We start from the raw sequence: 26,285 nt of genomic DNA on the forward strand, positions 1-26,285 counted from the left end.
AGCTATATCAGTTCCTATAATCGTAAAAAGGGAGCAGAGCTTGTAGCATACTTGATCGGGAAGTCGTGCCAACCGGCTAAAGGCTTGTCTCGGTCCCTTAACTCCCGAACACCCATGGAGTCCGGGAAAAAACATAACGGAAAAACTAACCTGTCAGCCAGTTGCAGCTCCACTCGATCCCTCGACTCCTGAATACCGGTGGAGTGAGGATAGAATATAATATATGCGTCGAGATCTTCCGGGATTGTGATAATAGCAAAGAACCTCCCGACGTCGTCCATCTTCACGTTCCAGAACAGGTGAAGGATGTTCCCACAGATGGCACCAAATTGATCCTGTCCGGAAGCTGAGTCAGACGGACTGCGGGGCGAGGTGGATGGAATGTTGACGAAGTCGCGGCGTCCCGGAGGTGGGTGTGCTGAGATGGCTCCCGTGTTGACCAAGTCTTCAGAAGTCCTCTGGTCAACACTGCCTGCAACCAGTGACCGGGTTACCCGGCCCCCGGTACCCCGATGCTCGAGGCGGATCCAACGAATATATGAGTACCAGATTAAGACATAAAATAATGAAAATGCATATGGAATATGAACGAGGAATGTACCCTGGCCCAGGGGGCGCCCTCGGATGGGACGATGCTCGAGTTGTCACGATCCGGAAGAGTAGACGACGCCCGATCAAGATGGAGAGCTGGATCTGACGACGAGCGGTTGAACGGGGCACGAACCCGAAAGATGAGCTGCAAGTTGGGATATAATATCGGCACGCAGGCAGGGACACTAGGTCGGTACGCAGGTCGGGACATGAGGTCGGCACGCAGGCCGGGACATGAAACCAGCACACAGACCGGGAAACGACACCGACACGTAGGCAGGGACACTAGGTCGACACGCAGGCCGGGACATGAGCTCGGCACGCAGGCTGGGACATGAAACCAGCACACAGACCGGGAAACGACACCGGCACGCAGGCCGGGACCCGAGATCGGCACGCAGGCCAAAAACTAGATCGGCGCGCAGACCGGGAAATAACGGCAACCCCAAGGCTAGACACAATGCACATAATCCAAGACACGATCGCGGCTCGAAGGCCGGAACATAATGACGGCGTGAATCGGAGGGGCATGAGCCAACGAGAATGGTCTCGAGGACACTGTCAGCCGCCGGAAACGTTGTCGCTTGACTGTGGATGGCATCGACCAGCAGCGTCAGCCGGTCATGAGCAGCATCAGCCGGTGGCGGCAGTATCGGCCAGCAGCATCATGAGGAGGGAGAGACACGAGACTGTGTGACCTGCTGGAAGGAGGCTAACCGGTTGAGAGGGTTACGAAGTGAACGATTCTGCTGTGGCAGCGCTGCACCCACGCTGGCCAGTGACAATCAGAGGAGAAAATGCCAGCGGCAGGTGGCTACGAGTGTCGGAAGAGAGAAGAAGACGACGTGCGAGTATAGGAGGTGAATACTGCGGCGTGAGAGTGAGAAGGGGACGACTTTGGGGAGGCTCCGATGAGATGATGCGGCCCCAGCGAGAGGAGATGAGAAGTGAGAAGTAGAGGAGCAGCATTGAGAGGAGGGAGAGGGAGACTGCCCGGGACGTCGTCGGCGTGGAGAAGGAGAGGAAGGACTGGCCGCAGGCATTTGCTCCGGTGAGGAGCATCAGGAGGAAGCCGACCCCCCTGGCGGCGGCACCATAGCGAACCAAAATATCCCCCCTTTCTTTCGTGCATGAACAGTGACCTAAAAGAGTGCTACCGTGATTTTACCAAACTGCCCCTCCTCCCTCTCTAATTTCTTCCCTGCCCTCACCCTATATCCACATCAATATTATTTATATGGTGTGTTGTTGATTATAGAATGAAACTGTGTCCTAGTAATCTAGGTTGATGATGCCCCCAAGAGGAGCTCATAAGGATTGTCATGTAACCCCTGCAGGTGGACTTAGTCCAACATGACGATGAATTTGAGTGGTACTACTCTTGGAGCTAGATATTAATTAAGTGAGTTGTCAGTAACTCATTTAATTAGTGGGCATTCTATATCTTAAACACAGAGAGATTAATACACTCATGATAAGAAGGAGCCCATATAGTAATATGGGATTGGTGCGGTAGTTCAATAATAACTTTTTAGTGGAATGAGATATTATTGATGAACTCGAGTTGGGTGTTCGGGGCGAACACAGGAAGCTCAAGTTCATCAGGAGACCAAAACCAATTCCTCCTCTCGATCTCTATCGTAGCCTCTTATTTATAAAGTCTTATACTCACCTATACCCACATTATTACCCACCCTAAGGTGGCCGGTCAAGCCAAGCTTGGAGCCCAAGCAAGGGTCAGCCAAGATTAATCCTTGGATGGACAAAGTGGTGGTCGGCCCTAACTTGGAGCCTAAGTTGGTGGCCGACCACAATAAAATAAAAGAGGATTTTATTTTTAAAAAAAAATCTTTCCTTATGTGGAAGCCATGGTTTTAAAAGAGAGTTTAAAATTTAAATCTTTCCTTTTATAGCTTTCTACACAAGATTAAGATAAATGTTTGATATCTTTCCTTATTTGTAGTTAAAGGGAAGATTTTAATTTCTGATAAAACTTTCCTTTTTTATAACCATCCTCATGATTTTAAAAGAGAATTTTAAAATTATAAATCTTTCCTTTTATAGTTTTCTATAAAAGATTAAGAGAAAGATATCTATCCTTATTTGTAGTTAAAAGGAAAATTTAAATTTGGAGAAAACTTTCATTTTTGTAATCATCCACATGTTTTAATAGAGAGAATTTAATTTATAAAAGTTTCCTTTTATAACCAACCACGAAAGAAATTTTTAAAGAGAAATTTTATTTTTAAAATTTCCAGAAACAAATTAGGAAGTTTTAATTTTGTGTTTAAAACTTTCTTTGTTTAGAGGAATTGAGGTGCCCGTCCACATTAATAGAGAAAAGGAAATTTTTTTAAATAATTAAATTTTCCTTTTTAATGGCAAGGAAAATAAGGAAGGTTTTATCAAAACTTTCCTTATTTGCCAAGACCAAGGAATATAAAAGAGAAGGTAGAGGTGCCTCACATAATAACAATACATCTATTATTTCTTCTCCTATCTTCCTTGGTGGTGGTCGACCCTCATCCTCTCCTCCTTTTCTTCTTCTTTGGCCGGCGGCATCAATTCTCTAGGAGACTCTTGGTGGCCGGATTTTGTTTGAAGAAGAAGTAGAGAAAGGAGGATTTGTTTCTTATCATCCCTTGGAGCTTGGTTGGTGGCCGAAGTTATTCATCTCAAGGAGTTTGTTGATTGGCCGAAACTTTCTTGAAGAAGAAGGAAGCTTGGGTGGATTCTCGTCTCAGTAGATCGTCCTCCACATGACGCCCGAGATAAGAAGAGGAATACGACAGAAGATCGTGAGGTCTATAAGCTATAAAAGGTATAACTAGTTATTAGTTTCCGCATCATAACTAGTTCATCCTTTTATTTAAATCTTGAAATACCAAACACAAGAGGCTAATGAATCTAGGTTATCGAATTTATGTTTTCGATTTTGTGTTTCTTTTGTTTTTCAAACTTGTGATTCGATTGTTCTTTTTGGTTAAACCTAGGGTTACTATAAGGAAATTAAATATTGAATTTCGTTGAAAGATTTTGTCTAGGAAGTGGTGAATGCTCCCATACCCAAGAAGGTCTAGTGCCTCGCCATGTTTAACCTGAAAGTCAATCTCTGAAATTAATATTTAATTGAATTTATAACATAGGTGGATTTGGATTAATAATGTTAAACATTGTTTGCGATCCAAGTCTAAACTTCTAAGAGCAGATAAGTTGAATTTGGAATCAATAATGCTAAGTTCTGTTTGCGATTCCAAATTTAACTTCTAAAGAACACAATAGGTTGTTAGGAATGGTTCAGGACTTGTACAAAATTTTTGTACAGGGGGACCGATACGATATTCCGAGTAGCAACCAACACTAACAATCCTTTTTAAAGGTTCCAAGAGTTATCGATTCAATGGCAAGCCACACTCATATATGCATGTGTTTGCAAATGATCACTCTAAATATCGGAATCTAAAGAAACTTTATTATTTAATTTACTAAATTCATCAATTAAATTCTTTTTTGTTTTGTTTTACTAATTTTTTAATTATACAAATAAGTGTAGTCCTAGGAACATGTTTAGCACATGAATTAAGAGATTATTTATAAAAATATTCAAATTTGCATTAAGATTCAAAATTAAAAAAAAAGAAGATGCTTTATGGAAATAAATTTAGCCAATGTTTCTCTTAATTTATTATCGGAATATAAAAATAAACTGGAATCAGTACTATCATTAGTTGAAGAAAATCTAGATAATTATGTTTGAGAACAGTCAAGTCTATATTCCGTCGGATGCTTCGCTTCTACGTGTTGTTTCAATGACCCATAATCACCACTGACTTGAAATTTGTAGAAATCATTACAGTGCTTATATTCTTCACACAATTTTCTTGAAGGAAGAGTGACATTCTCAAAATATTTAGTAAAAATATAAGATCTTAGAAGAGGAATTTTCCGAACTTTAGAAGTAATTATATCGGTATCTCCTTGTGTGTCGGGTATCGGAATTGGAAAGTGTTCAGTTTTATCATCGGTGGATTGAATGTTGGAGTCCTCGTGTGGATTCACTATTTCCTTTCTCCTCCGAGATCGAGATAATGAACCTCCACAACCTCCTTCCATTGTAATTAAAAATTGGAAACAAAAGTGCATAGAAATGGAGATTTGTAGTCGAAAATATGTACAGAATGCGAAATTGAATATAAGAGTAGAGAAGATATGTGTGAAAATGATGAAATGAACTCTCTACTTATAGAGTTTGGATATTAATGGGTACTAAATCATAACTATTGATAAAAGAAAATGACAAATGATCTTAACCATAAAAAAAAATACCCCCAAAAAATATCCTCACCCCCCTTGATGGCTAGGAACACCGACGATTCCAACGGCTAGGAACGACCAAAAAAAAAAGAGCCGAACTAGCAATTAACAAGGGGTCTGGAACTAAAACCTGCTCGACATCCTATCGGGTCGGTTCCACTTTAGCCTGGGGATCCAAGTCAATGAGCAACCGACACGTTGATCCGATTATGGACCCAGCCGGGTTTGGGTCAAACTCGGCCAGGGGTCAGGTCTACTTAGTGTTGATTGCCTCTTCCATGATCAGTTGTTGAAACCTGGATTGAGATCAAAGTCATAATTGAAGGATTAGTTGGAGTGGTGGTGATTGTGGTCTTACTTTAGCTTGATTGAAACTCTAGAAGAGATCAAAGTCTTCTCTGCTATTGGCACATTTACTCTAACACTTCTCAGATGCATTTGTCCTTGTTGATAGAACAAGGGGTGAGTAAAAATTCAGTAAAATCAAATTAATCGAATTAACTAAATCAGATTGAATTTAGAAATTCTATTCGGTTAATTTAATTTTCATTTAAAAAAAAAAAAATTAGTTCAATTTTCAATTAATTCGATTCGGTTTCGATTTTAAAATTAGTAATTCAATTAAATCGAATAAATCAAATAGAAATATCAATTTAATTATTTTTTATTTTAAAATGTAATTAATTAAATCAAACCTAAATTTGATTAATTTAGTTTTAAAATTTTAATTAATTCGATCAAAAATTAAATTAACCTATATTTAATCGGTTCGATTTGTTTAGTTTTCATAGAAAAGTTTAGCTGGTTCGATTAGTTAAAAAAATTTCAATTTGTTCGATTTGTTTAATTAAAATTTCAATTTGTTTGATTAGGTTAACTTTAATCGAATGCTCAATCCGGCTGGTTGACGAAGGAACTCAAACTCAAATGCTAATCAACTGCTCAAATGATGTTCAACAAAATGGATTGCCATGTCCAACGTATAAAATAATTCTCTATTCAAATGGAAATGGCATCTACAGCTGAAATCTAGACTGAGTAGCTTCATTCGAAATGAGACTGCAATCAGCCACATAAACTTATTGAGGCTCGACCGTCTCTCCCATGAATGCATCAATGAAAATGCACCTTCATTGGATTTATCAAGTACCCTAAAAGCATTTGAGTTCAATAATTTTAGTTAATAATAAAACGTTATATTATAAATTAACCCAAAAAATCAATAATATTTTAGCACAAATATTTATTCCTCGCCAAAGTATTTTTTTTAACAATAAATAGCTTGAGACTTGTCAATAAAACAGTAACAATTTATCTCATAGTCGTGTTATTTAAAGAATAGAATAGTGACAAAAAAATTATAAAAAAAAACTTTTGTCACAAGTATAATCTTTGCCGACTACTTTCTCAATACATATACTTTTAGTGACAGCTAAAATTATTTCGTTGTAACGCATAGGGATACCACAAAAACTACAGATGAAAATCTAGAATAAAGGTGTAAAATATAGTGTACAATGTGCATGAACATATTGGATTACTTCATGGTCAAAACGGCACTATAAATTGGAAATGAGAGCAGCCAGTTCTAAGAAATGGGGCAGATAGGGAAGAAACTGCCACAAGCTTTCAAATCTGTGCCTCTGCAACCTCTATGTCACTCAGTTTCTGCAAATCAGATGAAATTCCCATCTCTTCCATCCTTTTCTGTAGGATCAGTAGCTTCTCTGGACTTCCAAAATTACGATAACCAGATATCATTGCACTACAAATACCCTTGTCAGGAACCAATTTCTTCTGCAACATTTCTTCAAATAAAGTTTCAGCATCTTGCATCCTTCCTTCTATACTCATCTGAGTAATCAAAGCGTAGTAAGTTGATAAGGTTGGTCTGAGGCCTAATTTCTCCAACTCTCGGTAATTCTCAATGGCTTTCTCTGCAGAGTTTGTATCGCAATAGGCAGATATGAGAGTATAATATGTAATTGCATCAGGGCTAAGGCCTTTATCTTTCAAACTAAGGGCCAGGTCTTGAGCTTCTGTTATCTTTCCATTTCCACATAGACCTTTTATGATAATATTATAGGTAACAATGCTAGGCGATAAACCGGTACTCTTGATCTCCTCTACCGTTTCAAGAGCCTTTTGCAACTGACCCTGTTTACAATATGCATCAATTAGAATATTGTATATCTTCAGACTAGGTTGAATATCTCTTAACGACATATCTAGAAAAAGAGCCTCTGCTTCAACAAGCTTGTTGTTCTTGCAAAATACATTGATCAGTGATCCATACGTCACAGCATTTAGTTTCATTCCCATATCGTTCTGCATCACATTGACAATATCGAAGCACCTCTCGAAATTACCAGCTCGCCCATAAGCATCAATGAGAGTGTTATATGTTGCTACACTGGGTGAAACACTCTTCTCTATCATCTCCTTGATAAGACCCTCTGCCTCTTCCATCCTCTGCAATTTGCATAGACCATTTATCAGTGTATTGTACGTAATATTTTCGGCTTTCAATCCAAGTAACTCCATTCGTCTCACTGCTTCAAAGGCTCCGTCTATATCACCTATCCGACAATAGCCATCAACAATTGTATTATAGATCACATTGGTTGGAGCTAATCCTTCCTCTACCAGCCTTTGCAAGACCTCCTCAGCTTTGGCAACTTTCCCATCCTTACAAAGTCCATTCAGCAGTATACTGCAAGTGTGCCCTCCAATTGGGACGCCAGCTCTAACTAATTCCTCAAAGAAAACGTCGAGGTCGCCAAATCTTGAGTGACCATCAAAGAGAACACTATATGTGAACCCATCAGGTGTTAGACCTGCTTTTCTCATCTCATCCAACAAGGCATTTGCATCATCCATCCGGCAGGCACGACAAAGCCCAGAAAGCAGAGTATTATATGTAATGAGGTTTGGCTTCAGCTTGGAAGCCAACATCTGATCCCGAATTCGAAAACCAGCATCCAAGTTCCCGACTTTGCAGTACCCATCAATCATCGTATTATAAGTGACGAGGGTAGGTGCAATTCCCCTCTTCGTCATTTCTTCATACCACTTCTGAGCATCATCCGAGCGCCCTTCCTTCCAGAAACAAGAAATAAGACAATTAAAGGTGAAAAAATCTGGCACTAACCCATCCTTGTGCTCCATGCACTGGAATAATTCGGTGGCTCGGCCAAGATCTCCAGATTTGACAGCTGACTGGATGGCCTTGTTGTAGGTGAAGGTGTCTGGGCGGACCGGGGAGGCGACCACCCGGTAGAATAAGGACAAGGCGTCGGAGTACCTCTTCTGGGAGACAAGCGTCTCGAGCAGGAAATTGCAAGCCGAAAGAGAAGGGAAAAGGTTCGGACCTTCTCGTTCAACCAGAGAGAACAGATGAAGGGCGTCGTCGGGCAGGTTAAGCGAGGCATACGCGAAGACGAGAAGGTTGCAGGCGGATTGGGGGAGGTGTGTGTGACGATTAGGGGATGCGCCGATGAGGGATCGTAAGAGGTGGGAGGGGGTGGGGAAGAGGGTTTTGTGACAGCGGATGAGGGTTTGAGCGAGGGAGAGGGAGGAATGGGATCGGACATCCTTCTGCTGGATCTGGTAGCGTAGCTTGATCAACAGCTTCTCCGCTACCTCATTCGCACCTCCTCCTGAGCCACCGCCTTCGACGGCCTTCTCCGTTCCTCTTCTAAGGCCATCAACTTCAATGGAGGAGAAGACTCTGCCTCGAGAAGACGGAAGGAGGAAAGGGGGAGTTGTTAGGGTTCCGCCAAAAATGCGACGGACGAACTTCGCCATGCCTCCGCACCTTTCCTGACTGGCGGCGACGTTCTGTTTCGACGCTTTGGGGTTTTTGACATTTTAAAGGGGGCCAAGAAATTTCTTTTTTGTATATCCGAAAACGTAAAAAGATATTAAATTTAAATTTTTTAATATTAAAAATAATTTAATTGATATATCCAAAAAGTTGTTTAACTCAAGATTTAGTATTTTAGAAATTACCAACTCATGTAATTCAATTATAAGTATAATTTTTAAATTTATCAAGTACACTGCCACTTGCCACATTTACCTCCTAATTATTTTTTAAAATTAATACAGAATAACCTTTTTCGGCTTAAAATAATTCTCTATCACCGCCATTTCTGCGGATTCTTTTCAATCTCTAATTCGTTTGTGTCGCTGCCGCTTTGTGTTGAATCTTATTGATAGGGAAGAACAAATTCCTCCCAATTCCTTCTCATCCCCAAACCTCCACGAAACCCTATTCCCGATTGATTCCATTGGCCTGACCCCCCTTGGCCGAATTCGATTCGCCTACGCGATCCGGAAGTGATAAATCTCTGCCCCTTGAGACCCGGATACCCTAATCTTTGCACCGTTGTTCAAATCGTTACTTCGATTTTAATTCAAGAGCGGCGAGAGGGTAGGTTAGGTTACCAGATTACCTTTTTTTTTTTGTTTTGTTTTGCAGGTAACGAGGATTGGAAGCTAGAGGCGAGGATGGTTTTCTACTTCAAGGCCCGCCCGGATGTTGGGGACTACACCATCTTCATGGGGTTAGACAAACACGAGAACGAGGAGCTCATCAAGTATGGTTTCCCCGAAGACATTTGGTAATTACCTTTTTCCATAATGCTGATTACTTAATCTTGTAGTCGATGGTTCAGGATATATCTATTTGTTGTCTTCTTCTCAGATTCCAATGTTATTGCATATTCATAGTCGATTGTGAGTTTGTATCCGTAGTCATTCTTTGTCCAGCCTGTTGTCATGCCAATTGTCATTCTACATTTTATCTGTTGTCTGCATGGTAATTTGTTTCAGTACATAACTTTTCCTGTACGGACCAAATCTTGCCAGTCATATAAATTTAAGAGAATTTGAGGATTATCAAAATGGAGAATTGAATTAGATGATTCTAGTATGGTCACAAGGATAGGACTGGTCCATGCGCAATTGGGGTTCAGCTTATTTGGTGTTTTGGTTCATGTCCATCTTCTAAGGGGTTTCTGCTTTGATCATTGTCGAGTGCCTTTTAACTTTTCTTACTATCCATGTGTTGTAAATTCTAGGCTCCTGGTGTCGAAGTACATAAGGTTAGGACCAAACATGTTCAACCGTCTTGTCCCTGATATGAAAACAAATCTTGTTAGGGGGTGAATAAGGAAATTAACTGGTATACCTTCTTTGCCTAGTACTATGTAGATCCGTAGGCTAAACCTAATCCTCTGAAGTCATTCTCAATTTGTGATCCTTACCGAAAAATTTGGCTTCTCATCTCATTCTAACTTTAGTTTGGTAGCTAATTGTTGTTGATTAAATTATGTGTGCTTCTTGAGTTAATGAGGACCGAGACAAGATGTGAGCAAATGATGGCTGACTCTTGCATTAGTTGAGATTAAGGAGTCCCTTTGATGGCCATTATTGAATATTTGAGAGCCTTCTTGAGCATCTACTCCATCTGACATGAACAAGCAATTGCGCTTGTTCTCCCATGAGAATGGTTCATCAAAATTGAGGAAGAGACCTCTTGCACATTGTTTGACTATCTCAAATTGTTCAAGCATCAGATAGATAGTTTTTTTTTTTTTGCTTTAAGTTCTTGCAGTGCTGTCATTTCGTTAGATCTCCAATATTTTTTGTTCATAGAAGCAGGCAAGACATGAGACACTAGTGTGATACTTTGGATGATGTGCCTTAACATTTATTTGTAGGTGTGGCAATAGCCTAGAGGCGAAAAGGTCCACCTCTTAGTTGGTTAGTAAGGGTCCTACATAAGTAAGCACTCGAACTAGCACAGGTTCTCCTTGACTGAGCATGTATGTCGGAGCTTGGTTAGTTCTCTTAACATCCCATCTTGATCTGGTGGTTTGAAGTGATTGTAGCAGAGCTCCTTGATTTATTTCCACCAATCTCAATTTTTAAGAATCATACTTGTGCATTTCCTTCTAAGTGGTAAGAGATGATGTTAATTTTTTCATGTTTATTTCCGGTGTATGAAGAAGTGACCACACCATAAAAACCATGTGAACAAGTCTTCTTCTCCGATCATATTAGTGGAGTCGAACCTCGGGGCTTGATGTTACAAATTTACAATCACTAGGGGAGGCACTCCTAGGAGAAAGGGTTCCCTCCCTCAGTTTCCTTGATTGCCCTATGATGCTTATGGTCCATTGGAGCCTTCATAAACTGCTATTGTCGTCTCTTATTAATGTAGAGGTCTAAAGGGCCTACAAATCCGGGGTTATTGTCAAGACTTGGGTGGCTAACCTTGCACTTTCTTCTTGACTCTTGACTCATTCTTCTTTTAGTTCCTCCATAAACTCCAGCACGCTTAATTGGAAATTGACACCCATGGCTCTCTCTGATACTAAATTGTTGTGGGCACGAGCTTAGGAACAAGTTTACAGGCAACTGAGCTTCAATTTGAGCTCAAAAGTGGGAGCAGTGATCTTCGGTTCCCCCTTGGAAGCCAGTGTGGCTAAGTTGCAAGAAGAAGAGGTGGCCGGCTAGATGTACAAAGTGTAGAAAGAGAAAGACCAAGGGAGATAGAGAGAGTTAGAAGAAGATAATTTTATTGCTTCCATTATACCATTAGGCTGCATTTCCCCTCCTATAAAGTAACTTATTCAATTCGGTTGCAATATTTTTGCTAACTAATGAGAAGCTAATTTTTTGCTAACTATTTTGTTGTTGCTTTGTCAGGTTGGTTGCTATTAGATTGGTTACTGTCCCATCTTTTCTTCCGTCTTTCTTAAGTACCTCTCTTATCAAATTCTTTGAAGAATACCATAGACATTGTAGGTTTCTATGGTTCCTTTGTGGTGCTAGGATATGATGGTTCAATTTGGCTATCTTTCCAAGAAATTAATGCTTCTGCAAGAATATCAAATGCTTACTGAGTGTCATTATGAGTGTAGGTTTCACGTAGACAAAATGTCTTCTGCACATGTTTATTTGAGATTGAACAAGGGCCAGACTGTTGATAATATAAGTGAAGGTTTATTGGAAGATTGTACCCAGCTTGTCAAAGCTAATTCAATACAAGGTAAATATATAATAGAAGAACATTGTCTTTCCTTTTCTGTAAAATTTTAGAAAATATGTTACATTTATTTTATAATCATGTGTATTTCTCTGTAGGCAATAAGATGAACAGCCTTGATGTTGTTTATACACCATGGTATAATTTGAAGAAAACCCCTTCCATGGATGTTGGCCAAGTTGGTTTTTACAATCCTAAGATGGTAAAGCTACATAGTATATGTTGGCTTGCATGGAATTTCAGTGTTCTTCACTTACAAAGTTTCATCTGAAATGATCAACTTAAAATTTACATTTTGCTAGCTGAAGTCTTTATTACTCTAGTAACCATTTGGATCTAATAGTTTATGATGCACTCTTCAGCTATAGTCACACCATAGGACCTCATAATGTTCCTGTTCATTGGAATGAAATGAGATTTAACATAAATTTATTGGATTTGTGTAGTGATATAGAGGCCTAGGATATGATCTAATGCAATGATATTAGTGGCCTCTTGGCTACTTGCCTAGGCAGCTTGGTAAGCCAGGGCTAGACTAGATGGCATCAAGCTTATCCTAGGTGAGCACCTTTCAAAAGCATGAAGCACCTCACTCTAGCCACTCAACTCTTTAAGGGCACCTCTTAATGCAAGGAAAATAATGCTTTTTTTTTTTTTTTCTATATTGCCTTTAAGTTTCAAAATCTTGAGTTGTGCATTCGTGTAGAAGTTTTGGTCGTTGACTAGAATAATATTGTTTTGATATTGTGCCAATGCTTTGATGTACGGTGCTGGCGGCAAATTAGAGGTGGAAGGAGGAAGGAGGAAGGAGATAAAGATGACAAAAAAAAAAAGATTAGACAACTATATACTTGAGTTTGGAGTTTGTGTTACATATTTATTATACAATTTTGATATTATATATGGACACAAGCTAAAAAAATAATAATATTATGATGTAGGAGGATTCAAAGATTTTATCCTTTTTTTGAAGTTATTTTCCTCTTCTGTATTTCTTGATTTTTGAGTCTGTTTAGGATTTTTAGGATTTTGAGTCTGTTAAGATTTTTCTTTCTGGAAGGATTTTTTTTTTCTTTTTATTAAGATTGTTTTTTCTTTCTTTTGCATCTTAGGATTTTTGAGTCTATTTAAACAATTGTTTAGTTGATGTAGAGTAAGTTTTTGAATGAATGATATTTTCAGCTGTGCTGTTTTTTTTCTATTGTCCCAATTTCCTAGTATTCTTCCAAATCAACAAGTTTTAGAAGATTATTTCCGATGTTCTTGTTTGAACCATAGGAATGAATACAGCCGACAGGATGATCGCTATCTTGTCTGGCGTTAGTTGATATTATTCATTCAAAAACTTACTCAGGCCTCAACTAAACAATTGTTTAAATAGACTCAGAACTCTAAGATGCATAAAAAGGAAAAACAATTTTAATAAAAAGTAAACAAATTCCTAACAGAAACAAAAAAATCTAGACAGACTCAAAATCTTAAAAACTATAAACGAACTCAAAATAAAAAAAAATGCAAAAGAGGAAATTAAATCTAAAAAAAAAGATAAAATCTTTGGATCCTCCTCCATCACATTATTTCAATTCATCTTAACTTCAATTGTAGCATCCCATTGGATGTTGAGTGTTGGCATAAGACAATATTCATTGACCTGATTGACACAATGACATAAGAGATATTGTTAGTGCCAAGTAATATCAAGTTCCAATTATTCATCGGAATAATATGTTTCGTATCACTTGATATGGTATGAGATTTCAAACCATGATTGCCCTTTTATTCTTCAGTGTTATGATAGTAATTTCTAGAGATTCGTAGTGATGATGAAAAGATACAAAACATGGAAAGGAGAAAATAAAATGTTATTAAGCAAGGACTCATATAAGATTACATGGTAAAAAGTTAGGTTTTCTTAGCTATGTCTATTGTTATAATGTCTATCAGGGTTTTTGTTATGATGCATCCACAAGATGAATTTTTTACTTAGTACACATTCAATGAGCTTTTCAACCAATTAAGTAAATTTTTTTGATGTAGGCTTTAAATTCTAAAATAAACCTAGGTAAAAAAGAATCAATGAACATCTACCCCTTTATGTATTGATTCAACATTCTACTAACCATCACAATTGTTAAAATGCACAATTCATGATTCATATTATCTAATGTGTTATGATGCACATGTAAAACAACATGATCCATATATATGAACTAGAGAGTTCTTACATGCGAACCAAGACTTTCTTACATAAGAACCATAAATGATATGGTTCTTACATAAGAACCAGAAACAATATGGTTTCCACACATATGAACTAGAAATTATATGGTTCTTACATATGAATTGGAAACAATATGATTGTTACATACGAACAAGATATGACAAAAAAAAAAATATGGTTCATTCTTGTGAATTGGAAATGATATCATTCTTACATGTGAATTGGAAACAAAAAGAATGGTGACAATAAAGTTTGATTCAATGCAATTCAGTTCAAATATTATATTATATGACTCTAAAACAAAAAGAAAACCTATTAAAAGTTAAATCTAACCCGTTCAAAGTAAATCTAATAAAAAAAGACAGCTCGGTGCATGAAGTTCTTACCAATGTGGGTCTCGGAAAAGAGTCTATTGTACGCAACCTTTCTTGTTTTGCAAGAGGTTGTTACCGAAACTCGAACGCATGACCTCTAGGTTACACAAACTTTACCGTTACAATAAGGCTCCCCTTCAAAGTAAACCTAATCCAATAAAAATTAAATTGAAGCCAATATATTAAAACTAAACTGAAATGATTATCAAAGAAGAAGAAGACAGGATGGATTATATGTTAATACAATAGAAGTATAACGGTTGAAAAAGTGGAATCTCAAAATTAAGGATAACAAATATTATATGATATAAGTATAAAGGTATTAAAGGATGAAACAAATGAAATTTCACTCAACGATCACCTAGAAGAAGAAAATCTCGTCACATGGTGAGTCAATGGTAACCAATATGGACTTAACTCCTAATCCTGATTGACAAGAACAAGTCTTACACCTCAAGTTAATCCTTAGTGAACACCTTCAATAATTATAATAGATGCCCTTGAGGCAAGCATGAAACATCTCATGCTAGGCACTCGACTCTTGAGGGACTCCTGATTCAAACAATTCTTTTCTTCCTTTTTTCATGTCACGAATCTCTGGAGAAAATACGCAAATGGGGGAAACAAATAAAATGGTTAGCACGGAGGCATATGTAATGCATGGTTCAAGCAGGATCTTCTTAGTGTTCATTAACCCTTGGTCTTTTTGTTACTTCACACACAAGAAGAAAAACACTTTCACATGTAGTCAAAGGAACTTCTTGACCAATTTGGTAAATTTTCTCAGATTGACAGGCTCTAAATTCTAAGATAAATCTAGGTAAGAGAAAAATCAGTGCACTTTACCCCTATACTCGTCAACTCTACATTCTACTAATTAGATGAATTAGTCTTTCGTTTATGTAGCATGTCATTTTAAATTTCGTTTGTTATTGTTTATACATCGTGTAACATAGTTCATTATTTGTTCTTTATTGTTATAGTTTGACTCTATTCTTCGTCCCTCATAGTTCCAGCTTTAGTCAGTTCATACAAGATTTGAGATTTGTGGAAGATGATGCTTGGTTTATCTGTGTGGATATATTTGATTGCTTGTAGTAGTGAATATTAATTTCTAGATATATGTGATAAATTATAATATTTTTCTCCTTTTTTTTTTTCATTTGCTTATTTGCATATAGGTTTTTTTTTCTTCTTCCAAAATTAAGTACAAATGCATAGAGCCTTGAGTTTTATAGGACTTTCATGCAAGATTTAAAATCTCAATCCGTGTCGATGTTTCGGTCTTGGACCGGAACAATACGGTTTCAGGATCGTACCGTGTCAATATAGTTTTACTATTTCTTATATGTTTTATATTTTGAGATGTTGAATTTATATTTAAATATTTTCTCATAAGATAATGCCTATTAAATTATTATAAAAATAAGTAATTCTCAAAATTCAAAACTAAATTTAAAATTATAAAATCATTTGAAAGCTAAAAATAATTATAAAATTATTTGAAAATCTTAAATTATTATTTTTGAATATGTGTAAATTTTTAATTTTAAAAAAAATTATTTAAAATGTTTAAGAATTATATATTTTTTAAATTTTTTGATTATTTTAAATTTATATTTAATTTTAAAATTATTTAAAATTTTAAATTCTTAAAAAAATAAATTATTTAAAAATTTTGAAATAATTTTTAATATTTTATAATTATTATTAATAATATCCTATTTATAAAAAGTGAAAAAATGAAAAATTAACTAAACCAAAAAAACTAAAAAAAATCCAAGTTGTGGTGACTCACGGAATCCATTGCGGCACCGCGGCCTTCCGGAGTGTTTTAGGAATATTTAAAATTTTGAATAAATTTTTATATATTTTAATGGGGTAATTAGATTAGGATTTTAAGAAATGTTTGGCTATTTATTTAAGTTAGGGATTGATTAGATACATTAAAAAAATAATAACATAGCTAGGAGATAAATAAATAAATAAAAATTTTATTATATATTTTTAGAATTAAAATAAATAAAATATATAATTAATTAGATAATTTTATTAGGGTTTAATTAAACTTTTTTGGATTATCCTTATCATAGTTAGGAGCTGATTGAGATAATCAAACTAAGTTCAGTTTTAATTTAAAAAAAACTCTCAGATTTAATTAAAAACCCGACAGCGCGACCTCGGCATGGCCGCGGAAGTCCGCGACCCCTCCAGCATGCTAGGGTCGCTGACCCCTCTTGTGCGGTCGTGGGGGCAGTGCAACCCTTTGCTTTGATCGCGAGGTCACGTGACACCTCCGCGGCTGCCGCTAGGCCTGGTGCTAGGTCGTGGCTGTGCCGGTCAATAGGCGGAACGAAATGTTTCACCCGTTTCGATCGACTCGGCACGAGATTTCAATCCTTGCCTTCATGCCTTAAAAATGTCGTGTGTTCTAAAAACGTTTACTTTATTCAGGAGGTATCTTACACTGGCATCTTGATGTTCCAAATTTAGATATCCTTTTAGCACCATTTATGTGGCAAAAGACGATTCGCTCACCCTAGCGCTCTTGCCAACCCGTCCCTAGGCCAACACGGATGAGGTAAATAAGGATGACTACTAGCCATTAGTGCAGGTGGCTAAGGCATGGGAGAAGGCGGACATGCCGAGTTTCGATCTCAAGATCTCATATGGCAACACCCAATGTCTTAACCACCGCACCGCCCCGAGGGGACCGTTTAGTACCATCTTATGTACTATGCTACATTAGATTCTTCCAATATTTTTTTCTTGATCTGCAGTTGTCTATTTTGTATTTTAATTTGATTTTGTTTTGATCTATTCTGTTCAACTTAGTTTTTTTTCCTTCTTATCCACAATTACCCTTTTTGATAGACTGGACTATGGAGATGGTTATATTGTAATTGTGATTACATTTGTTTGTTATTTGAAATGAAATTTGGTTTGATATGTCTGTCTTTGTCTTCCTTCTTTTGAAATCTCTGTAACTGGCCTTGTTTATTCTGATAGGTTAAGACAGTCAAGGTAGAAAAACGCATAAATGAGGTTGTTAACAGGTTGAACAAGACCAAGGTTGAGAGGAAACCAGACTTGAAAGGTATCAATTTGCAGTTGAAATTTTTGGGTAAATATGAAAACAATAGGCATTATATTCATTAATATGATATAATTATAAGTTGAGAGACTTTAGCTTATATTGCAAGCATGGCTGAGATTGCACTTTGCAAAACATTGTTATTTGAATTTTTCTCTTTTCCAGACTCATTGTATTTCATTTGAAGTGCACAGGAGAAGAGAATCACTTGTAACTAGCTTTTATATTTCTTTCCGGTACATATATTGGTATTTTGTTTGAGCTTGACAATTAACTTTCTTTGTTTGAAGCTGAGAGAGAAGCTATCAATGCTGCAGAAAGAGCAGAAAGGAAGGCCCAGCTAAGGGATAAAGTGAGTTGTTTTTCATGTTTAATGAATAAGCGCATTTGGACGACATACTTAGGAAATTGTTAATTGGAGACAATAGGCAGCTCTATCAAGTACAGCTAGGTTTCTTCTATATTCATGAGGTTCAATTTGTGCTATGAATTATCTTATTCTGCATGAGTGACTAAAGAATGTTTCAGTTCCATGAATTTTAATTGCTCAATTGCATGCAGTTTCCCTCCTTTTTTTTTTGAATATTGGAACATTACTTGTATTTTGAGAAATCTATTTTCTTCAGCGCCTCGTTTTCATGGTCTTGCAGAAGAAGAGGGAAGAATTGCAGAAGCTTGAAAAGGAAAAACAAGCAGAGGTAAGAAGCTACAAGAGTCTGATGGTCTCTGAGAAGATGACATCCAACAAGCAGATTGCATCTGCTAATAAATCCCTGCAAGAACTTGAAGATGACTTCATGTGAGCGTTGACAGAAAACTGTTGGTTGATAGAAAAGTTGAAGCTTTTAAAGATCTGCTTGATCACTCTGGAGATGAATTTTGTGATTCCGGTCTACTCCAAGACTTTCATTCCCTGGCGATGAAGCCCTCACTGATCATTCATCGAACCTTTAACTGTACTCGATGGTTTCATGGAACGTGAAGAAATAGTTGGAACTCTACCAATATTCTGATCAGTAATATTTTTGATAGCAGCATGCGACCAATTGGATTTGCAAAATTATACCGTTACATTTGTACTTATTTTTCTATTAGACTGTACTTGATGAGAAAACTATGCTTCATACTGGGAATCAAGCTGTGTTTGTGCATTCATATGAGAATAAGTTATTTATCGAAATTGAATTTGTTTATTTGATCAAAGGATGATCAGCACATTGCTTCATACTGTCCGGTCAAGTGCAAAGCAAGCCCCATTGATACGTCAGTGTGATTAGTCTTTACATAATTCTGTCATGTTGTTTATTTTTTATTTTATTTATTTTATTTCGTTTTAGTTGGTAAATCCGTTCTTCGAATGATTAATATCGTAGGGATATTTCTCACCATTGGTTATCAGGTGGGAGGAGCTCATCTATAAATGTGCTCATACAACATGATTGGGCTTGATCCACTTTCTTCAGGATTGTCTGATGCCTAACGCATGAAGTGTTATTATCATGAGATTTGAGATTCAAATATCGATAAAGTTGAGATAAACATATTCTTTATGTGTTAGTCATTATTTCAAAAATTAATAATCGTTCATGATTTATTTTCTCTATGTTGATCTTGAGATAAATTGATAGATGCTGAACGAATATATTAATCTTTTGTCATCATCATTAAATTTATCCAGAAATGAATTTATGAATCCATTTCACTTTAATGGTTGATTTGAACTTTTTAACTACTTTTTAAATTTATGTTTTAGGAAGTTTGTCATCACGTAAGTTGTCATTTCCTAAAAAAACTGACAAATTTTAGAATATTTTGTATGATTTATATCGGTACGAATAATGTAATTTAAGGTATGATATTTAAGATACGATCAATACATAAATACTGAATCGGATTGGATTTTCCCCCACGGAACAAACAGCCAATCCAATGTCAACACATAAAAACATTTCATTGGCGGCGCCCCCAACAAATAAAAAAGGCAAAACAATAATAAAAAAAAAGAGAACGCCGACTTGCCTTCTCTCTCGAAGATGAGGGGAAAGCGAATTTGAGTTGCCGGCTTCTTTCTTAGGGATTCGCCTTCGACGCCGTTTCGCCATCTCGATCCCCCTCTTGAGTTGATTCCCTTCCGGCCGCATCCTCCTTGACAGGTTCGTTTACTTGTTTGGGGTTTTGGGGCTTCGGCGATGGCGGGCGCTCTGGTGGATCGAGCCACGAGCGACATGCTCGTCGGTCCGGATTGGTCGATAAACCTTGAGATCTGCGATGTCCTCAATCACGAACCCGGGTATGTGATTCTGCACTGGCTTCTGCTTCCTCTTTCCTTACGCTGTTTATTTCTTTCTTCTCAGTCGGAGTTCCTGTTTCTTTTGTAGCGGATTTCTCTTCAGAGTGTAAATATTGATTTTGGTTGTTGTTTCTTTCGTCTGTTGTTTGCATTTTCCCCCTCCAAATTCTTTCTTGTGGATGTCGGGTTTTATGCTTTTAAGTTAACCTTTTAATTATAAACAAACATAAGGTTTATCGGCCTGGGATTCTCGTCCAATGGGTCAGGTTGGAATTACATCAGAAAAATTGCCTTTTATTTCAATTGTTATGCTTTGGATGAGACTAATGAATTGGAACCATCGTATTCTTATTTAGTATCCAATACCAAAAAAGAATGCTTTGGTTTAGTTTCACTAATAACTGATCATTTCGTTTTGCCTTTCTTTTTATTTGTACCTTTCTATGTTTCATATTATCGTAGACACTGATCATCTACTACTTTCTCTTTCCTAGAGAAAGGTAACAAAATATATCCATTAAGTGATTGTAATTATCCATAAAAGTGGAGTTTAGAATTTTGGCATACTTGTGAATGTTGACTGGACGCCAAGTCAGTTTACTCAAACTGACCTTGCTTCATATCCTGACCGGCATACTTGATGCTGGTATTTTACAGTTCAGTGACATCCTGTTAGCTCCAATCTTCAGTAATTCATTGTTACTCTATTAATAATTCAAATGATAGTAAGGCAAGAGGCTTGAATGCTGAATATGTTATTCTTCGTCAAGTTCTGAATATTACAGTTGAACGAGTGTAACTGGATTGTTATTGGTGAAACTAGATTGCAGCAAACAATTAATACTCTCATGGGAGGTTGTTTAATGGTTTATGGCATCTTCAATACAAATGTTATTAAGCAGAATTGGTAGACAATGTGATGAGAAAAGTGCAAACTTTGGAGTCTGTTTTTTTTTGTTTTTTTTTTTGGGGGGGGGGAATTAAAGTTCAAAATTTCAAATTATAATTACGTTTGTTACATACTTTAATTGTTAACCTATTTAGATGAGAGAACTCACTTATTAACTCGTCAGACTGCACCATTGATTTAAAATCCTTAAGTCCAAGTTAATAATATCAAACTCATCTAATCTTATAGAACTCCTTTATTAACCCACAATTCACCGTGTGGGGCTAAATTACGGTGTTATAATCTCCCCCAATTAAGGCTTGAATCATCACTATTTATTGCCATGTGAGGCATAATGATGGCTCCACTATCATGGATGCAACCGTTTCCAATACCTCATCATGGTTTGAATTAGATTGGCTATGATACTAATTAAGATCATGGTTTGAATTAGATTGGCTATGATACTAATTAAGTTTTCATAAAGTCTTTGTTTGAAACAAATTGCTTAGCAAGTCTTGACAAGTCTGATAACAAGTGATCATGACATCTATTACATAAGGTGAACTAAAAGAAGATAATAACGCCTCTAGCTTGCTCTTTTTTGCAGTAGGCTCACTATGCCGCTCATTGTAATCTAAAATATTGTTTATGCAATTGGGGTCAACACAACTGGCAGCTGAATAAGGTTTTCCCTGAGTCAAGGTTAAAGTAATTATATAACAAATGTAAGATCAATAAAATATATAGAAGTGATTAAGAAAAGCAATAGTGGTGCATTTTACTATGAAAGCATAAAACTATAAGGGTATGTTTGGTTCAAGTTATAATGTATAACCAAGGTTATCGGGAATGAAACATAACTAGAGGATGTTGGTTCGATTTAGGTAATGCAATAAAACCTCGTTTGTTTGAAGGTTTTAGTACATAACTTAGTGTGATATTTTATCGTATTATTCTTGGTTTAATAATAATAATAATATTAATATTAATATTAATAGTGATATATATATATATATATATATATATATATATATATATATATATATATATATATATATATAAAATTGGATTTTTTTATTATTTTAGAATTTTTTTAGATAATTTTATTGGGCTTTAGATTATATCTATTTAATTTATTCCAACTATAGATAGAAGTTGATTCATTTAATTAACTAAAGTTTTAATCAAATACCCAAGTTTAAAAATAAAAAACAAAAAAAAATACCATCATCACCTTCCTCCCCTTCACTGCCCTTTTGTTGTCGCCGCCCACTTGCTGCCCGTCACTTGTTGCCTGCTGTCCACCATCGCTCGTCACTGCCACCTCTGGCAGTCGTGCTATCGCTGCCCACCGCCCGCTGGCTGTTGCCGCCCACTGCTGCTACTACCACCTCCATCACCCACTGCTGCTACTGCCACCTCTGCCGCCCACTGTCGCCCCATTGCCGCTGCTGCCACCTCTAACTATCACGAAGCTTCGCGACGATCTGCACGCATGAAGGAATGCAGCGCCGCTGCCTCCGCATTGCCCCGTTGACAATCCGGCACCGCTCGCTGGTCGCCGCCAGCCGCTCGCTGGTTGCCGGTCACCGCTAGCTGCCCGCCGATCTCCGCTAGCCGCCCATCGGTCGCCGCCCGCCGCCCGCCGGTCGCCGCCCGCCGATCGTCGCCAGCCGCCAGCCGCCAGCCGCAGCCAGCCGTCGGCCGGTCGTCGCCCGCCGGTCGCCGTCAGCCGCCCGTCGGTCGCCTCCAGCAGCCCGCCGGTCGTCGCCAGCCGCCCGCCGCCCACCATCCGCTGGTCGTCGCCCACTGCCGTTGATCGCCGACCACTGCCGTTGATCACCGCTTGTCGTCGCCCACTGCCACCTCTGGCCACCTCTCCACCGCACGCCACATAAAGCTTCGCAGCGAACCTTCGCACCACACCGCCCTGTTGCGCTCCGATCCTTCTAAGGGTAATTTCGAAAAAAAAAATTGCTTAACCTTCGGAATCGAGAAAAACCTTGGGTGACCCATGGTTTCTGATTCCAAGTTCGATGTCGAGATTGATGATGTTTGCTGACGTTTCAGAATCGAGTAAAACTTCGGAATTAAGAAAAACTTCGAACCAAACACGGTTATCCTAGATTACTGCAAGCGGATAAGAGTATTGAATGCAAACTTGAGACATGAGTGACTTGTTGAGAAATGCTGACACTCCTTTGGAGTGGCATACACACCTACTGCAATGTGCCGCAAATTCATGCAGTAAACTTGTTGTTGCCATGTTTGACAATGAGGTTCCAATAAGGGACTACCATGTAACATAATCTACCAATCTTGTAAAACGAGTATTTGGGTATACTATTAATAAGAATATATATATATATATATATATATATATATATAATTCTAATGCTGCTGCTCATTGGTGCGGTGCAGTCCACGTCAGCCGAGCGTGTGAAACAAAAGAAACAAAGGCGCGTGAAAAAAACAAAAAAAAATGCAGGCAAAACCTAGCAAAAGTCATCTCCCTCGCCGAGCTCGGCGGCTGTCCCTCTTCGAAACTTGCCGTGACCCACCAGCCACAACCCTCGCCGCCACAAGCAGAGCTCCCTCGCCGAGCTCTGCTCTCTCCCTCGTTGATCTCTCTCCCTCGCCGAGCTCTGCTCTCTCCTCTCCGCGAGCCAGCCACCAGCCGCAACCCTCGCTGCCACAAGCAGAGCTCCCTCGCCGAACTAAGGATTACGAAGGTAGCTCTCATTTTCGAAGGTCGAAGGGCCACAGCCAAGAGCGCGGGGCGTGAGTTCAGGCAGGCAGGCAGGCACATGCATAAATACGACATACGATAGGTTGAGTATACAATGCTGTTACGTTCGTTGATGTCTTTGTTTCTTGCTCGTTTCGATCTACTGTGAAGTGGATTTTTAAGGTGTTTTGAAGTAGTAAAACAAAAAAAAAAAAGAGGAGAACGTGCGATCGAGAGAGGCCATCAGCTTGCAAGAGTTGATGGTTGCTTCTTTCATTTGATTTTTCATGTTTGTTGTCGTCTCTTTCATTCCTTGTACAAATCTAAGTTGAAGGAGCACAAAAGTGTGTTGTTGATCTGTTCGAGTACCTGCTCATTTGTTTGTTTGTTTTGTTTTCCAACAACACACAAGCAGAGCAATCATTTTCTCAGTTCTATACACTTTGTTGTTTGAAAATTTAAGAAAGAGTCACTTCAATCCTTAGTTTTGATGATCGTTATGTTGCCCCTTCGTAATCCTTAGTTCCTCTTCTTCCATTATTCCCTATGAGCTGCTGGCAGGGCAGCGCCATTTGTGAAGGAGCCGATTGATTGCCATAGTTGGTGGTGCTTGGAGTTTGTTCATGGAAATATGAAGTTAAATAGGAAGGGGTTTTCACAGAGTGTATCGAAAGAAAAGACAGCAGCTCCTAAATGCCATCTTATTCTACCCAACTCGCAAGCAAGCATTCAATCGAAACCAGTGTTTTCTAGCATTTTTTTTAGCCTGGCAAAAGAACGATAAAAAATAACAGGATTCGACTAAAGAATACATCGACGATAGTAAGACAGAAATTTTAAAATTCACAAATAAGTGGTTCAGTCGTTTCCTTACAATAGTCATTAGGAAATCAGAAGCTATCCCTTGCACAAAGCCATATATATGCTTTTCTTGCAACGATAAACTTCAAGGAGCTTCCTGAAGGTGGTACACAGTAATCTCTTGCTGCTTGAAATATCGCCGATCCTCCTCGTCCACAAGAACGAGATTCAAGAAATATTTAACGCTGAACTTGTTGTTGTTGTTGCGATATGTAGGTGTTAACTCATAGGAGCTCAGAAACAATCGTATAGGGATCGATTCTCCTGATGAACAAAAAGAAGTAAAGGTTACAGAAAGATAAATTAAAAACAAACATTTGTAGCAAATATGCGTAGTAACACTTTTTTTCTTTAAAACTAGAAGAAAAAAAATCTTCCAGAATAATATATGATTGGTTGACAATGAAGGTTAGTACAAAACATGCATCTTTGATTAAGTTTGGTGGCGAGGGTTGCGGCTCGGCGAGGGAGCTCTGCTCGTGGCGGCTGGTGGCTGGCTCGCGGAGAGGAGAGAGCAGAGCTCGGTGAGGGAGAGAGCTCGGCGAGGGAGAGAGCAGAGCTCGGCGAGGGAGAGAACTCGCGAGGGAGAGAGCAGAGCTCAGCGAGGGAGCTCTGCTCGTGGCGGCGAGGGTTGCGGCTGGTGGGTCGCTGCAGGTTTCGAAGAGGGACAGCCGCCGAGCTCGGCGAGGGAGATGACTTTTGCTAGGTTTTGCCTGCATTTTTTTTGTTTTTTTCACGCGCCTTTGTTTCTTTTGTTTCACGCGCTCGGCTGACGTGGATTGCACCGCACGACACCGCACCAAACCAGCCGCAGCATAAGAATTCTCTCTCTCTCTCTCTCTATATATATATAAGTTATCATATTTGTATATATTAATTACCATATTATTGGTAATTAATTAGTTAATATATATATGGGTCAATTATACTAATTGTAAATTAAACTAATTATAATTTCCTAAAATAGATCCTAGTTTGTATATAAATATGTCTCCCTCTTCAATAAGGTTTTATTGTATTATTTTTATCCCGAATTACATGGTCTCAGAGCCATTAGAAATTAAACTTGGATTCTCCTTTGAAATTACATTTCTTCTCCCGTTCTCACTCGCGTGATCGATAGACAAGCGTCGCGACCAACGATCGATCACCGCTCCCTGTCCGCGCTTGTCCTCGCTATTAGCCACTGTCTGGCTTTCCCGATCACATGCCATCGCCTTGCATCATCATCTCACGTCATCGCCTTGGGCCACTGCTGCGGTCTGCCACGCTTGCTCATATCCCATCTCATGTTTCTGTCCGCCATCACCTTGCGTTATCTTTCCTTCCTCGTTGCTGTCTCTGCCACGTACTTGTGTGGTTGAGCCCTAGCCGTCATTGCTGGAGACAGGGGCTTAGAGCTCGTCGGCAACAACTTCTTGGTTTCTTGTCGTTAACACTACTCGTCGTCTAGTGCCACTGCTGCTACCAGAGGGAGCATCTCTAACCATCTTCATCCGTTGGGTTCATAGCTAGGGGTTTCTTCTTCGGGTTAAAAGAGAAGCCTCCACGTCTCCACATATCGCAGCAGCTCATCGTTGGTTTGCATCCATCTGGACGACCAACTTCTTCTTGTTCATGGTAAATTTGTGATTCATTATCATTGACGTTTGCTCTCATATCATCCCGTAGCTGTGCTTTCTTCCGTTGCTACGTTTATACTTGTTTTGTTGTTGTGCTTTCTTCCTGTTGCATTTTTCTTTTCGGCACAAGCTACAAATTTGTGCACTAAGGCTCCATCCTTCTGTTGCTGCATTGCCGTAAGATAAAATCTTATGGCCTAGTATAAGCCTTATCTTGTGGTGGATGTAATGCCCGTGATGT

At 38.4% G+C, this 26,285-nt stretch overlaps 3 protein-coding genes across 4 annotated transcripts in view; 2 read left to right on the plus strand and 1 right to left on the minus strand.

The window, feature by feature from the left end:
• Positions 1-6,367: 6,367 nt before the first annotated feature.
• On the minus strand, positions 6,368-8,749 carry LOC121980340 (pentatricopeptide repeat-containing protein At5g12100, mitochondrial-like). The gene has a single exon (XM_042532338.1). The coding sequence runs from the start codon at positions 8,710-8,712 to the stop codon at positions 6,535-6,537; it is 2,178 nt and encodes a 725-aa protein (XP_042388272.1). The 5' UTR covers positions 8,713-8,749; the 3' UTR covers positions 6,368-6,534.
• Positions 8,750-9,044: 295 nt separating this feature from the next.
• LOC121980341 (coiled-coil domain-containing protein 25-like) lies at positions 9,045-18,939 on the plus strand. Of its 2 annotated transcripts, XM_042532340.1 has the most exons (7): positions 9,045-9,294; positions 9,389-9,530; positions 11,838-11,965; positions 12,061-12,164; positions 17,567-17,654; positions 17,942-18,003; positions 18,302-18,939. In XM_042532340.1, the coding sequence occupies exons 2-7, from the start codon at positions 9,418-9,420 to the stop codon at positions 18,452-18,454; spliced, it is 648 nt and encodes a 215-aa protein (XP_042388274.1). In that variant the 5' UTR covers positions 9,045-9,294; positions 9,389-9,417; the 3' UTR covers positions 18,455-18,939. The 2 variants fall into 2 exon arrangements, with proteins under 2 accessions (XP_042388274.1, XP_042388273.1); XM_042532339.1 differs by having other exon boundaries at positions 9,046-9,530.
• A 694-nt stretch (positions 18,940-19,633) lies between these two features.
• Positions 19,634-26,285, plus strand: part of LOC121980345 (TOM1-like protein 9) — a 35,025-nt gene continuing 28,373 nt past the window's right edge. Inside the window, exon 1 of the mRNA XM_042532342.1 lies at positions 19,634-19,941. Coding sequence (XP_042388276.1) covers positions 19,841-19,941 — 101 coding nt within the window. The 5' untranslated portion in view covers positions 19,634-19,840. The remainder of the gene's footprint in view (positions 19,942-26,285) is intronic.

The sequence above is a fragment of the Zingiber officinale genome, chromosome 5A, assembly GCF_018446385.1.
Source record: "Zingiber officinale cultivar Zhangliang chromosome 5A, Zo_v1.1, whole genome shotgun sequence".
Classification (NCBI taxonomy): Eukaryota; Viridiplantae; Streptophyta; class Magnoliopsida; order Zingiberales; family Zingiberaceae; genus Zingiber; species Zingiber officinale.